The sequence below is a fragment of the Lutra lutra genome, chromosome 18 (genome assembly GCF_902655055.1).
Source record: "Lutra lutra chromosome 18, mLutLut1.2, whole genome shotgun sequence".
Lineage (NCBI taxonomy): Eukaryota > Metazoa > Chordata > Mammalia > Carnivora > Mustelidae > Lutra > Lutra lutra.
In genome coordinates, this window is record NC_062295.1 from 9,674,065 (window position 1) to 9,690,129 (window position 16,065).

Sequence of the window (16,065 nt, forward strand, 5' to 3'; positions counted from 1 at the left end):
TTTATTTATTTGACAGAGAGAGAGAGAGAGAGGGAGGGGGAGACAGTGAGCACAAGCAGGGAGAGTGGCATAGGGAGAGGGAAAAGCAGACTCTCTGCTGAGCAAGGAGCCTAATGTGGGGCTTGATCCTGGGACCCTGGAATCATGACCCGAGCTGAAGGCAGACACTTAACTGACTGAGTCACTCAGGCGCCCCTACAGTGAATTTTCATGAAGCTCTTTCCAGTAGATCATTTGCAAGTAGTTCAGGGATGTACAACTCAACACCAAGGTCAACTAGAACAACGAGCCGTCAAAGTGAATCCAGATATTATCACAGTAGAACTCACCCAGATCACTAGCCACTTACCTACCAAGATGTGGGAAAACCAAATTCATTCACATGCATGGAAATGGGCTCCGATTCTGAAAGCATCCCAGTCTTGGGAATTGGAGGTACAGTGGCAGTGGCAGTGGCAGTGCCAGCTTTAATGTGTAGTCTGCACTCGGGCCGACGCTCTGCTGGGTGAGTGCATTGGAAGTGGGGCGTTCCTGTTCTGTCAGTTGCTCTCAGTCACTTCTGCAACGAATGCGTCCCGTCCCCTGCTGCACTGCAGGTCCCTGACCACTGACTGTGCTCTAGCCATGTGAGCTTTGACTGCATTGAGAGTTCTTTGACCTGGTAGGGAAGTCAGGGGTTGAAGATGCTTGCTTGCTACTGCTTAGCAGGTGTCGGATACAGAGCTGGGGAACCGGCCGGGGGCCCCTGCCTCAGAGCCCTGGCCAGACCATCATTGCCGGCGAGCTTGGACAAGCCCTGTAGTCCTTGCTGACCCCTTTCCTTCTACTGCCCTTGAGATTCATGGGCCCCTTTTAGCTCCCCAGCCCTTTCCAGGGGTAACTTGGGCTTTAGGTCTGCAGCCCAAGCAAGTGTTACACACAAATGCTCCGGCTGATGGAGCCATGGAGCTCTGTCGTTGTTTCTGAGATTGTCTCTTGTGGTAGCCCAGGCATGGCTCCCAGGGGTCAGCTCGGATTTCCTGCCTGTGTCTTAGAGACCTTGCTAGACTGGATGCCACCTCTCTTCTCCTTTGCTGCTTCGTCAATAACTGCATTTACATTTCATGCCTGTTTCAGTTCACTCAAGCTCGGGACCAATGAGGAGGTTGTAGGATATATACTTTCAATCCTTTGTTTATTACCGGAAGCTTCCTCTGGGCAGAGACCTTGGATCTCCATCTGGCTGACTAGGCATGGCTTTTCTAGGGAGCCGCGTGAGGGAGCTGTCTGGCTGATGGATGCTGAGAACCGCTGCTCAGAACTTCCACCTTTCTCTTTCAATTTGCAGTGCTTTTTATGAAGACTGGTCCTTTGTGATGGATGAAGAAAGGTCTAGCATGCTTCCTACCATGGCAGCTGGTAAGCCTGGTGCAGGCCAGGAGTGATGGGTCCTTGAAGCTTGGAGAGCAGAGTCGGCTGCCTGGGAGGGAATTTTTAGCTCCAGGAGAGGCTGTGATTTTCCCTGTCGCTCCCCGACTCAGTGAGTCACTTGTCACTGTCCTTTTTTTAGTGGCGTGGGTCACTGAGTCCACTTATCTTGAACTGGATACCCTGGCAGGGAAAGCATAGGGTTGGGGGTTTTGGCTGTGGCTTTGCAAGACCTGGGGAATTGGAAGCGGGAGGCCTGGCTTTGAAGCCTGGCTCTACCCTTTCCTGGTTGGTGACCTGGGGGCAGGTCCTGTGAACTCTGTCACCCTTATTTCCCTCCTCTGCCGAGTGGTGACCCTGTTAGCATGGGACTCACTTTTATAGGGCTATGAGAGAATCAGGTGTGGTGAAGAGTCACGTCCATGGTTTGTCAGTGTGGAAGCCCCTGGATGGATGTTAGTCGCTGAATCGTTCGGTGGTTTATCGTTTGCCTCTCACTCAAAGGGTGAGCCCAACAGAAGTGGGTACCTCGCTTCTTTCTTTCACGAAAGAAAGAAAAAGCCCTTCCCTGGAGGTTTACACTAAGTCCCACATATTGAGAGTTACGTTCGTCTTGTCCACTGAGGAGAAGTGAGGCTTTGATAGCGATGTCCTGGGTAGGCCAGTGCAGGGTTTTGCCCGAAGTAATAATAGTAATGATATTGGTGCCCACGTTTGAGTGCTTACTGAGCTGAGTGTTTTGGTGAGTGATTGTCTTTAATACCCTGTGTAAGAGACACTCTTGTCCCCATTTTACAGGTAAGAAAACTAAAGCTCAGGTTGTACGTGACTTGACCCAGGCCTCCTAGAAAGCGGCAGTGCGGGGATCCCACCCAGGCCGTCTGAGCTCAGAATTTATGTCTTAACCTCCCTGGGGTTGACTTCTTATTTGTCTTTGACCGAGAGGGAGAGAATTGGGAAAGACTCACCTGCTGTGATAGCTGGTGTCTCCTGACCCCATTTTGTGGGAGGTGTTTTTTTTTTTTTAATTTATTTTTATTTTTTAAAGATTTTTTAAATTTATTTGACAGAGAGAGACACAGCGAGAGAGGGAGCACAAGCAGGGGGAGTGGGAGAGGGAGGAGCAGGCTCCCCGCTGAGCAGAGAGCCCGATGCGGGGCTCAATCCCAGGACCCTGGGATCATGACCTGAGCTGAAGGCAGACGCTTAACTGTCTGAGCCACCCTGGCGCCTCTTGGGAGGTTTTTAAATCAGGGCTTCAGATCAGGGCGTCCCCTCTCGTGTATTGTATCGTTTGCTGCTCACTTACCGTGTTGGAGGTGTGACTTCTCCGTGGCTGACCCTCCAGACTTTTCCCTCTTCTGGGCAGGTCTGAACTCCATCCTCTTTGCCATCAACATCGACAACAAGGATTTGAACGGACAGAGTAAGTTTGCTCCTACCGTGTCAGACCTCTTAAAGGAGTCCACGCAGAACGTGACGTCCTTGCTGAAGGAGTCCACGCAGGGGGTGAGCAGCCTCCTCAGGGAGATCACAGCATCGTCTGCTGTCTCCATCCTCATCAAACCCGAGCAGGACACCGACCCCCTGCCCGTCGTGTCCAAGCACGTCAGCGCCGGTGAGCGGGAACAGGTGTGGGAGTTTGAACCGAGGGGTCGGGTCGAAGGATGGCAGGCCGTGGCCGAGCGGGACACACCTCGTGGGCTGAAAGCACCAAGGGAAGGCTCATGCCCTTGGGTTTTCAGTTTGCACTTGTGTTTATTTTTCTTCTCCTCACTCACTCCGAAAGGGACTGAGAGCCTTGCTGAGATGTGAAGACGATAGGGCTGGGAGCACATTCAGCTCACCGATAGCAAAATGACAGTGACGGTTTCTTGGTCACATGAAGCCCCACGAGCCTGATCTCCGTTCATTTGTTCCTTCCTCCATTCATTCATGTGTTCGTTGACTGCAGTCTGTGTGCTGGGCAGTGAACTAGGAAGATCTCTAGCGTTTAGCCTGCAGGCTCTTCTGGGTTGGGGGACGATAGATATTTAATGACAGATTATACAAATAAGTAATTATCCTTCTGATAAATGAGATGCAAGCCAAGCACGGGGTGCTGTGGAGATCGTGCACTGTGGGGGGGCGGGTGACATTTCAGTGGAGGCCAAGGGGAAGGGAGGAGTTGTCAGCTTCGACTCTAGGCTGGGGACGCCAAAGAAAGTTGATTTAGTTAAGATCCATTTTGTGACAACTTTGTGATATGCTTTGAGCCTTCTGGGAGATCCAGAATGTTGCTATAGCAAAAGAGGAGATTTTGGGTTTAAGTACGTAGTGCTAGTATTCGCAGATCTCTTTAACAAGGCAGTCATCATGGTCGTCTCCTTGGAATTATTAGTGATGGTGAAAACTCAGAGTCTTGTGGGGTCTTTATCCATCTTGTCCTCTCTTCCTCCAGTAGAGACGCCAGGCAAAGGACACAGGAAAGAGGACTGTGAGGGCTTTGGTGTGACAAAGATGTTGGAATTTGTATACCCAAGGAGTGTCCTTTTCACCGCTTTTGACACTGTCTCAGAGTCTGATACGCAGGCGAAGCCTCACTGTGTCACAGCTTGGCTTCGATGGAATGCAATGTCTGGAATCAGCTCAAAGTGTCTCATGGCCAAGTTGGACGATTGCGATGGGTGAACTGACTTCTATAAGTACTGGTCACCAAAGCACCATTGATTTCGGTTTCAGTTTAGTCTTTATTGTGTAACAGCTCCAAAATGTAGTGGCTTGAAACAGCCACGATATATTATTATTTTTTTGATCAGTCTCTGGGTTAGCAAGATGGCTCGCTGATTCCCCTGGAATCCCTCGTGGGGCTGCCCTGAGCTGGTGGCTGAGGCGGAAGGTCCAAGATGGTTCTGGTTCCGTGGCTGGATCGTAGTGCTCACTGTCAGCCGGATGTCTGTTTGTCTGCACCTGACCTCTCATGCTCCAACAGGCTAGACTGGCTTCCTTCACAGGGAGTTTCAGGGCCGCGTTCCGGGGGATCATCCCCTCCTCGTGCCCGGGCTCGTGAGCTCACCGTGAACTCTGCTGCGAGCTATTGGTGAAACCCAAGCACTGAGCCAGCCCACAGCCCAGGCTGGAGAAGGAGGTGCTACCCTCAGTGGGAGCAGCAGCGGCGTCCCTTTGCAGGCAAGGATGGACTGTGCCTGCTGAGCCATTGGCCGCCACCCCAAACTGCTGTTGTTGGCTCCATCCATCAGCCAGGAGGGTATTTTCCCAAGTGAAAGCCACTTCCGGAATGGGAACTCCCTCTGAATCAAAGTGCTTGCAAGGGACAATTGTTATGTACGCTCTGTGGCACGTTGGTTTAAATCAGAAGCAGAGTCCCACATCCATTTTGCTCAGTGTCCTGTAGACAGGTTTTGTGTGTGTGTGTGTGTGTGTGTGTGTGTGTGTTTTCCCAAGAATTAAAAAAAAAAAATCTGAAATTATTTATTTTTCAGGAGAGTAGTAGAGGATTTTCCACAATCTAGAGGCAAAACTGGCTCAATCATGGCTTCGTCTGCTCCTCTTACACCGTATCTTCTTTTGCCAGATGCCAAATGTAGAAAGGAGCGGAAGAAGAAAAAGAAGGTGACCAACATTATCTCTTTTGACGATGAGGAAGAGGAGCAGAACTCTGGCGATGTTTTTAGAAAGATCCCCGGGGCCGGGGAGAGCTCAGAGGAGAACTCCGACCGCTCCTCCGTCAATATCATGTCGGCGTTTGAAAGCCCCTTCGGGCCGAATTCCAACGGAAGTCAGAGCAGCAGCTCGTGGAAAATCGACTCTCTGTCCTTGAACGGGGAGTGTGGGTACCAGAAGCTCGACGTGAAAAGCATCGACGACGAAGATGTGGATGACAACGAGGATGACGTGTACGGGAACGTGGCGGGCAGGAAGTGCCCGGGTCACTCAGGCTCACCCGAGAAGTGAGTGTCACTTGAGCTTCTAATGAAGGCTGGCGCGTGAATGGCTTTCTATTTCTGCAGCAGCGGGTGAAGTCCGAGCCCACGGTTCATGTGTGTGTCGGGCGTTGCTCGCTTTTCTGATCGTGACTGAGGCGGAAGGAGCCTGAGCTTATACTGCCCCTCCGAGAATGAGCAGGAGGGAAGGGCGTCTGTTGGAGGGTACCGAGTATGAAGTTGGTGCCAAGATATGTGCCTTGAAATTCCTGCTTTCTGTGTTTCTTTGTTTTTGCTGCTTGGATATTCCTTGTATCTCCGCTGCTCCTAGCACGGGAAGCTCTGGCGAGAGGCAGGGTTATTCTAGAGAACAGCGGCCCCCTGGCACTTTCTGTTTATCATCCTGGGTGTGCACAGCAGGAACTCGCCTGCGTTTGCTGCTTTAACCCTGGTGGCGCAGTGGATGGTGTTCATGGAAGGGCCTCGATGCGCGAGAAGGCCGAAGGAAGAGCACAGTTTAGAGTGTGGGTCTTGGAATCAAGACAGCCTGGGTTCTTGCTGCCTAGCTCTGTGGCAGAACCTCATCGGAGACCTGGGAGAAAAACAGCACCTGCTTTCCGGAGTCGTGGTTGAGTTGCTGGCATGCCGCGGGTGGGCCTTCGGCAGCACGAAAGAACACAGGTTGGTGCTGCCGCTCTTGCTGCTCTGTAAAAACTCCTGTGCTTGTCTTACTCGGAATGCCACGTGAGCGGCTGCCTCTTTGCCTGGGCCTTGCGGTGCCCAGTGCCATCTGTCACGGCCGGCGTCAGGCGGGCATCAGGCCTGCGTCAGACAGACCCAGCCGGAGACCCTGAGGCAGGATGCAGGGCCCGGTGTCTCTGGCCCTAAGCTTCTGATGTCCCGTGTGTTCTCATAGAAGTCTTCTTCTTCCTCATGAAGCGATGCCTGTTTCTGATTCCTGCTGTCGTCCTCGTTCACACGGGTACCCGTATTGGCAGCGTGAGCTCATTGATCTTCTGTGGGAGGCGCTGCACATACCTGTGGCGACAGTGGGAACTGGCCTGGGGGGTTAGTGAGCGCCCTGTCTTCATGGATGGAAGAAGGGGATTCCTCAGAGAGCGGAGATTTGTCCGAGCAGGGGGCGAAGCAGGGATTGCGGGTAGCTTGTGCTGTGCTCCCGGGCTTCTGCTGTTAGAGAGTTGCTGTGTTTCTACATAATGGGGACTGTTGGTTGGTGGACAGATCAACACGTCACGCTTTGCTGACCGCGCCCCCCACCCCATGTTCAGTATGTAGCTTGTTGGCCTTTGCTGTTGTTCTCATTTTTGGTTTTTTGTTATCAGCCATTCTGAAGTGAATGTTTTCATGCACAAGGCTTTTTCCTACTCCTGACATGTTAGTCAGTGTTGCTTCCCCTGAAGCGTTGGCTCTGGCTCACGGGGTGAGTGTTTTCTACTGGGACCCGCATGTCGCGACCTGCCGTGTGAGTCAGGGCCTCCAGAGAAGCAGAACCAACAGGGGGGACTCCCCCCCCACCCCTTATCCATGGGTCCACTTGCCATGGTTCCCTTTCCGTGGTTTCAGTTATCCGTGGCCGACCTTGGTCCTGAGCAGGTGCTGCTTCTCCTCGTGGATCATCACAAGGTCGGTGGTAGCCTGGCCCATGTCATTCACCCCACTTTGTCCCACTGATGCCAGCAGGCGGGGTCCGAGGACCCAGAGGGCTCCCACAGGACCAGCCAAGGGGGTCCCCAGCTGCATGCAGGTTAGAAACCCAGCGCGAGCCAGCAGGACGTGAAAGCAGAGTTCAGTGAAGGCATAGAGTGTGCAAGTACAGAGTGTGAGACCCAGAAAAGGTCTGGGGGTTTTTACTGAGGACGGTGGTCTGGTGTCTGCCATCTCTCAGGCATCCAGGAGCCAGTGAGAACAAAGATGAGGACCCAGGTGTTATTCCTGGGAGCCAGGGGGTCATGGCATCAGGACGTCTAGCGCCCATGGTGTGGATTACACAGATGATGACTTCCTCCGGTCATCCTCACCAGGTCCTTCCTTAGATGTTATCTGCGCTAAAGAAATCATTAACTCCTTGTCTCCTACAAGGAAGACGTGTGCTGTTGCGTTGGGAGGTGTGCGTAAAGTGGAGACCCAGGTCCAAGCAAGAATAAGAGCAAAAAGCAGATTTTTTAAAAAAGAAGACTTATTTATTTGAAAGAAAGAGAGAGAGAGAGCACAGAAAGGCAGAGAGAGAAGCAGATTCCCGGCTGAGCAGAGAACCCAGGACCCAGGATCATGACCTGAGCTGAAGGCAGACTCTTAACTGACTGAGCCTCCCAGGTGCCCCCAAAAGCAGATTTTTATGGAGTCCTTCAGTTTCCCTGTCTCATCATCTAATAGGCAGTTTGTCATCTCATGTCATCACAAGAAGGGTGACTCCAATACAGTATGATATTTTGAGAGAGAGAGAGAGGCCACATTCACATAACCTTTTATTGCAGATTATAGTTGTAATTGTTTTATTTTATTTATTTTTTATAAGTTTATTTTATTTTATTTATTTTGTTTGAGAGAGAGAGAGAACATGAATGGGAGGGGCAGAGAGAGTTGTTTTTTTAAAAAAGATTTTATTTATTTATTTGACAGAGAGAGACTACAAGCAGGCAGAGCAGCAGGCAGAGAGAGAGGGAGGACTAGTTTCCCCATGGAGCAGGGAGCCCAATGCGGGGCTGGATCCCAGCGCCCTGGGATCATGACCTGAGCTGAAGGCAGCTGCTCAGATGACTGAGCCACCTAGGCACTCCGGGGCAGAGACAGTCTTAAGCAGACTCCACGCTGTGTGGGGCACCTGAGACGGGGCTTGATCCCACAACCCTGAGAACATGACTCAAGTTGAAATCAAGAGTCAGGCATTTAACCAACTGCACCACCCAAGTTCCCGTTCTATTTTATTATTATTGCTGTTAATCTTTAAGGTGCCTAATTTAGAAATTAAAGGTTATCAGAGGTGTGTGTGGATAGGAAAACACAGCGTATGTACAGGGTTCAGTACTTGGTGCAGTTTTAGGATTTTAGGAATCCCCTGGGGGTCTTGGAGTGTATCTCCTATAGATAAAGGACAGAACTACTGTCTGTCCATCCGTACCTGTCTGTCTAGATTTGTTTTAAGGAATTGGCTCACGTGATTGTGGAAGCTTGATGGGTCTGGAATCTGTAGGGCAGACCAGCAGCCTGGAGACCCAGGGAGGAGGCCGGCTGCTGGCAGAATTTCTTCTTTGGGGGACCTCGGTCTTTTCCTTTTACGACCTTTAACTGATTGCATGAGGCCCAGGTGAACTGGGGAGAATGATCTGATCTACTCAAAGTCTAGTGAGTGGAGTGTTCATCCCATGTAAACGTACCTTCACAGAAATGACTAGAAGGACGTTTGGTTAGACATCTTGCTACCATGGCCTAGTCGAGTGGACACAGGCAGCCTCCGCATTCTTTGTGTCTGTGGGTGAGCACGTCTCTGAGTCTATTCGCTCTGTGTGTTGTGGCTTCAGACACAGTCATTTCTCTTCCTACCAGACTATGCCACTGAGGGAGGCCTGAGGGGGAGGCCAGCTTGCGAGCCAGGGTAGCCGCTGCGGGCATTGTGATGTGTGACACACAAAACAGTGCAGGGTCACCTCTATAGGGCCCTGGGCCCTTCAGGGCCACTGGGCCTTCTGCAGATTATGGGCAGCCTCTCCCTGGCGTAAGGGGGAATCTTGATTGAACATTCTGCAGAGCGTCTTGGGGAGGAATGATGACATGGCCTACTGAGTAATCCTTTCATTTTGATTCTGAGCTAACGTTCACACGAAAGGTCTAGGAGCCTGGAGGGGCCAGAGCCTGAGCAGCTAACAGCACCACCAGGTTCGTGAGGGACAGGCGGCCTGGCCAGGAGACACCCGCTGTGGATGCGACGGCTCTGGCCACTGCAGTGCTCTGATGGTCTCTGAAGTGCTCTGTTGGCCTAGAGCTGGGTTTACGTCTCTCTTCGCTGGCAATTAAAGCCCCTCCGATGACCGAGGAAAATCTAGTCCCTCCCGCCTCAATACTTACCAGTGTTTGCTTTGCATTTTGTTTTTGTTTTTCTTCAAAGGGGGTAATATCTTTATTATAGAAAGAGGTTTTCACTTCTTATGTGACCTCTGACACCTGTAGGGAAGTGGGATGAAAACATAATTCAAACAGAATCACAAACATAGGGACAAACGTTACACCTCACTAGCAACTGAGCAAGTGCACAGTGCTTCTGGACACTGCATTTTGCCACGATTTAGAACTGGATGAAAGGAGAGCGCCCGGTTAGCACCTTGGGGGAGTGCTTGCTCTCGGCGGGTCCCAGTTGTGTAGTATGTTTGGGCACACAGCAGGTGCCAGGGGCATCCTCACGATCCTCCCTGCTGGCCTGTAGTGTTGACAGCCCTCCGGGAAGACCGTGTGATACAGAGTCTGGAGCCTCAGGAATGTTTATCCCACTTGATTTTGCCCTTCCCTGCTGGGACTGTGCCCTGAGGACAGAGTCTCGGGAAAAAGGTGACTGGGTCTAGATACCAAAGTCCACCTTTCAAGAAGCAATACTCGGGAGCCGGGAGCCGACCTGCCTTAGACCTGCCTTAACGGCCAATGATGTGTAGCTCACTTTGGAACATCTTAACATTTCAGGTGGCAGACTACTGTCTTTTTAAATTAAATTTTTAGTTTAATTTAAATTTTTAAATTTTTAAGTGTTGTATTTATTTGTCAGACGATAGAGAGCACAAGCAAGGGGAGCGGCAGAGGGAGAAGCAGTCTCCCCGCTGGGCAGGGAGCATTAGGCAGGACTCATCCCGGGACCCTGGGATCAGGCAGACGCTGAGGCCTCAGACCTGAGCCAAAGGCAGACACTTTACCAACTGAGTCCCCCAGGCATCCCAAGTTTTTAATTTTAATCCCAGTATAGGTACCAGAGTGGTCTATTAGTGTTGGGTGTATACTGTAGTGATTCATCAGTTCCCCGTGACCCTGCGGGGTCTTGAACATTTGTAGTGACCTTCTAGAGTATCTCAGTAGTGTGAAGACCAGTTTAGGAATGAATATTGAATGACAAAAGCCAATGATAAATCCTTCATTGAGTTTCATTAGGACCTCCTAAAGAAACGTATGGGGTCGCCTGTGTGGCTCAGCCCGTAAAGCGTCTGCCTTCACCTCAGGTCATGACCCAGAGTTCTGGGATCGAGTCCCACATCGGCTTCTTGCTCAGCGGGGAGCCTGCCTCTCCCTCTGCCTGCTGTTCTCTCTGGTTGTGCTCGCTGGCTCTGACAAATAAATAAATAAAATCTAAAAAAAAAAAAAAAAAAAAAGAGGGAAGTGCTAAGGACAGAGTGTCTAAGTCAGTTTTGGTTTGGGTAGTGTGGTTTTTGGTGTAGTCCCCGCCCCTCTCCTCTTTTTGGCATTTTCTGGGTTTTAAAATAAGCATCTCTTTTTCCTAATGAAAAGCAACACCTGTTATCACTAAGCCGACTGTGGCACCCGGCTCGGAATCGGTCTTCACCTTAGGAATCACTTCAGTGTAAATCATTTTGGGGGTGGCCTCGGTCACTTTTGCTTGGGTTCTCAAACCTCCGCTGCGGGGCCTGGCTTCACCTGCGCCCTGCCTGTGTTTCTGGGACGTGGCAAAATTTCCCCTTAGAACAAAGGGTGGAAAATCCCATCTGCCTGGAGCCGGCGTAGTGGCCCCTGCAAGGACGGGTGGTTTTGCTGCTTTCTCCCAAGGGGCTCACTGGGGAGTGACCTGTAGGATTCACCCAGGTCTGTCAGGGTTATTTCCCGTTTCTTGCTCACGTCTGACCAGAAGCTAGAGAGGGCTGACAGGAAGATCTCGAAGTGGCCTCTGGAAGGCCCTGACAAAGTAGCCTCAGGCCAGATCTGCCCCCAAGCTAAGAATGGTGGTTACTCTTCAGAGGGCTGTCAACAACAACTCTGGAGAAGAGTACTTGTAGCCCCGAAGCCTACACTCTTTCCTGTCTGGTCCTTTATGAAAACAGTTGTGTTGATCCCTGCTCTAAACCAAAAGAAACACGACACGCACCATGCCACATGGTGAGCAGCAGCCACGAAGCCCACTGTAATCGGATTTGGAAGGCATGGTCTCAGACCCTGAAGCCTTGGTCCCATCCAGGATGCTGAACTTGGACAAGTCCCGTAACCTCCTACACCTTGCATCTCCCGTTTCCCTCCCCTCCCTTCCCTCCTTCCCTCCTTCACCTCCCTCCCGTCCTTCCCCTGTTAACTAGGTAGGACTATGATCTGCTTTGGACTTTTTACAGCTGAGTTGCGGAGTGATTCTATAAACTTTAATGTCCCCTGCAACTACAGCCTGGTATTTATTAATGGTTCCTAGTCGTCTAGCGGCAAATGATACAGTGGGCAAATCCTTCCCAAACACACTGAGCTGAAGCAGCTAGCGTGACAAAGATAGTCTAGGTTGCCTTTGTCCTTCGTGGATAAGGTGATGATGTAACAGGTCATATGAGCCAGGGTAATGGTTAACCGGACCCCCTTTCTTGGAAGGGAACCAGACACGATATGGTCTGATTCTGCTGTTTTACTGACGAGGTTTTGAGAACCAGCGAGATGATGGGACACTAACCCCAGGTCACGTGGCTGACATCATTTCAGAGCTGGGGACGCCGTGCTTTCTCCTGCTTCAGAACTTGGCACCTGCTGTCCCCTCACCAAGCATCCCCCTTGTCCATCCTCCTCTTCCCTCTGCTCATCCTGTGCCCTCACCTTCAGCTTTCACCTCTAACCTGTGGCCTTCCTGACCAGCTCCGCGACTCTGAACTGCTGTCTTACATCTTGCAGGATTGTGTGATTCACGTCCGGGTCCCCCACCAGACTGTAAGCTCCCAAGGGCAGGATAAACCCCATTTATTTGCTGGGTGTTTGGGCAGCACGGGATATATGTGAGCACAGAGCCTGGTCCGTAGTAGGTGCTCAGCAAACTCTGGCTGGAGGAATGAAGGCATGCTGTCGGATCTGGACCGCACGCTCCCGCTCCCAGCCTGGGCCTCCCATCTTCAGTCCCGTCACGGTCTGGTTGGTTCCCAAGAGGGAACTTAAGGGAGGCCTGGCAGATGCTTGTGGTGGTCTGAGCCCTCGGAGGCTCTTCTGTCTGTCACGCAGCTGTATTCTCTCATCTTAGGCCGCTGGATGCGGACACCCACCTCTCCCAGATGCACAGCTGGGCTCCCCTGCAGGTGCTCCACGGTGACGCCGATGTCCTCTTCCCGGTCAGCGGAGTGGGCTCCTACAGCCCGGCAGGTGGGTGCTTCCTGATTCCTCCCTCCCTCCATTCATGTGCTTTGGCTGGAGTGTCTGGGTTCCCTCTGCAGACAGGAGGGAGCAAAGAGGCACGGGGCTCAGGGCAGGACTGAGGGTTTGGCTTCTCTTCTTGCTGACCCTGAGTGTTTGAGTTGCTCCCTCCCGAGGGAGGATTGGGCCAAACCAGCTGACAAGTCACGAAGGAGCCCCTGAGCCTATTTGTTTTCCTTACCAGTAGGTTTTGGGGAACTGGGCACGTACAAGCTGACCACAAATGGTAACCATTAATTTTGCCTCTTAGGGAGAAAGTTAACAGAACTCATAGCTCGGAAGGCCCCTGTACCCTTTGTAGCAAAGTGCTGGAGGGTCAGAGAGCAGCCTGCTTAGAACCTGCCGGTGGGGTGGTAAGCGTTTCCAGCGCCTTCCATTTGGTTGAACGTGCTCTCGTGTGGTTTGTTGTTTTTTTTCCTTGAGCTAGAGCAGGTCGCGGGGAGTGGTGGAGGTGGGGAGGAACGTGCGTGTGGATGAGCCCGGTGTGCCCAGAGGGCGAGTGTGCAGTGCAGCCAGTACGGTGAGTGGCACGGTGCAGTGCTGGTGGCCGTCCCTGGCCCACGGCCCCCGGCCCCCCACCCCTACACAGGCACTGCCTCCCCCTCCCAGGGCCAGGTTTAAGAAACCATCACGGTTTCTAGACGGCTCAGGAAGCTGTTGACAGTCTGATCACCAGACTCTCTGTTGATGGACTGTTGTTTTTGTCCCAGGCAGGGGACGGAAACTCGCTCAGAGAGCTGGGGTGCAGAGCAGGTGGGCCGCTGACCAGCAGCCCTCTCAAATGGCGCTCAGATAGCCCTGCCCCAGGAGCCGCAGGAGGTGGGTTACCTCTCCCGAGTGGCAGTGTCCTCTCCGGACACCGGGGCTCCTGAGCATGCAGGGCGACGTGACTCCGTCTGCTGGGCACATCTCTGGAAGGTGCGGCTGCTGGTGGTATGGCAGCTGGCATGTAGCAAGCCCGTGGAGTGAGCCCCAGCCTGGAAGGTGGCCCATTCGGACCAAGGCATCCTCTCTCAACCATAGCCTGGGAGGAAGGGCAGAAGGCTCCCCAGGCTGGCATGGGGCCAGGTGCCAGGCTAAGGCCCTGTGAAGCCTGCTGTCAGCCCTGCGGCAGTGGTGGGACCCCTGCTGTGGGGCGTCTATGGACGGGTGGTCGGAACAGAGGGTGCTCCCGTGTCTCTCCTGTTGTGCGCCCCACTCTTCCTTAGGGGGTCTGCCCCATCTCCTCTTTCCTTTGAGAGGCTGTGCTCTATCTTGCCACTCTTGACCCCTCCCCATTTGGCCTCGGCTGGATGGCCTCCTGTACTGGCAGGAAATTCTTCCTGGGTCTCCACTGATGTCCCCTAGGGGGGCTGAGCTGGTGGCTCGAGCTGGTGTCTGCAGGCCAGGCCAGCGCCAGCTGCTGCATTCCCCAGGGGACCACATGTGGCCCAGACAGCCAGTGGGCGGGCTTGGTTACCTTGCCAGGGCCCATCAGGGGCACTGCTCTCTCGGACAGGGTGTGTGAGAAGAGGCGGGGCTTGCAGAGAGCAGACGGTCCTGACCCAGCTCTGGGACCACATGACTTCCACCTGCTGACCCAGGGCCCCACTCGCCTTGTCTCCCTCCCCACCAAGGAGGCCACCGGTCGCTGGGGTGTCAAGGTGCCTGCACTTGGTGTTCGGTTTTGTTCCCAGTGGCCCCTTCCTTTCTCAGCGGGGCTCCTCTCGACTATCAGACCTGGGGGTGAGGGCTGTTCTGTTGGGTTTAGTCTTACGGAGCTCAGCGCTCTTCCTCCCTCTGTGGGCTCTCCTTCAGGGAAAGGAGCTGCTGGCTGGCCTCCAGCGTCCTCGCGGGAAGGCGTCCTCCTGGCCGCTTTCCTGCGGTCCCACCTCTGCCTGTCACCCTTCCAGACCCAGAGGCTTCATCTTGTCACTGTCTTGGGACCCCGAGCCCCAGCATATCTTATCCTCATCAGATATGCTGTGTGTGAGCCGGTCTGCCAACTTTTTAATTTACTGTAGTAACAAAGCTGCCAGGAGTCCTGGAAGCTGGTGACAGCCTCGGGGGCAGAGTCGCTGCGGGTAAGAGTTGCATAGGAAGACAAATGATGTGTGCGCTGCAGAAGATACTAGAATCAGAGCCGGGGGAGTCTGCTACCTGATTGGAAGGCCAGGTTGCTTCAAGTCCCTCCTGGCCTGATCCCCTTTTCCTTGGGGGGCCTTTCCCTGGGCAGCTGTGGGTGCACTGTCAGCATGTCTCTTTCAGACTGCTGCTCTTTTGCTCATCTCTGACTGCTGTCCCTTCTGAGCGATACCCTCGCACTCGATCAAGGTTAACAGCTTATTCTCTCTCACTCTAGCCGGGGAGCCATTTGTGTCTCACAACAGCTTTGCACACAGAGGGCTCTACCCTTAGGAGACCTTCCCAGCATCTCTGAAAGTGCCGGTGGCCATGGTGTCGCTGCCCTGGGGGGCTTTTAGCGGGAGCGGGAGGGAGGCCCGTGGTGGAGAAGGAGGAGTGATTTGGTAGCTAAATCTGGGAGGGAGAACGTGGCAGAGAAAGGGGCTCTCAACACACAAATTATACTTCTTCTGCTTCTTGGATGAGGAGGCTTTGTGGACAAGGGGGCCAGGCTTTGGAGCTGCGTTTCTGGGGTCCGAGGCTCGGAGCAGGATCACACCCATCAGGGTCACACGAGACCCGGGTGGAGGGTTCGCTCCAGTCACTCCTCTGGGCGTGGCCGTTACCTGCACACAGCAGAGCACCTACACCGTCATCTCTCTGAAGCCGCAGGGGAGCGCACCCCCGAGGTTTCTTTCCACACGAGCACTCGCCGGAGGTGGGAGGACACCCGCCTCTACCCGCTGCACGCGTGAGAACGTTACAGCTCCTCTCCTCCCCGAGGGTCCTGGGCTTAGTGTTGGGTTTCCGCAGATTCAGAGTCCGTTTCTGAGGGCGTGTTTGTTCATTTGAAACCTTGGGTCCCCTCACCAGGTGTAACGCTCCTCAGCTCCGTGTCCCACCGCGGGGCCAGCGGGCTTCCTTGGTGACGTTGGGGCAGCTCTGTGGCCGCGCTGCTCCACTCTGAGCTGGTTGATCTGGGCGCGTGGCTCCTGGAGGGTGCTGGAACCGCCTTCGGTGTCAGGGGACTGTGGTGCCCACCCGGCCTGCGTGCTGTGTGGTCCCCACCCCTCAGGTGGGTCCTGTGCCTCTCAGGGCTCATGGTTTTCTGTACGCCACTGGCGGGTGGCCCTGCTCTGCGCCAGCACCGTGCTGGGCTCTGGGGGGATCCAGAGGTGACCCCCCCCGGAGTTTTGCAGGCAAGTGGGGGGCCAAGGCACATCAACAACTCTCCCTGCTCCTGCTCCTGCCC

General features: G+C 53.4%; 1 protein-coding gene across 2 annotated transcripts in view; it reads left to right on the top strand.

The window, feature by feature from the left end:
* Positions 1 to 16,065, top strand: part of SNX29 (sorting nexin 29) — a 479,895-nt gene that overhangs the window by 63,211 nt on the left and 400,619 nt on the right. For both annotated transcript variants that reach the window (XM_047712611.1, XM_047712612.1), the window contains exons 6-9: positions 1,328 to 1,398; positions 2,777 to 3,025; positions 4,982 to 5,357; positions 12,541 to 12,659. In XM_047712611.1, coding sequence (XP_047568567.1) covers positions 1,328 to 1,398; positions 2,777 to 3,025; positions 4,982 to 5,357; positions 12,541 to 12,659 — 815 coding nt within the window. The remainder of the gene's footprint in view (positions 1 to 1,327; positions 1,399 to 2,776; positions 3,026 to 4,981; positions 5,358 to 12,540; positions 12,660 to 16,065) is intronic.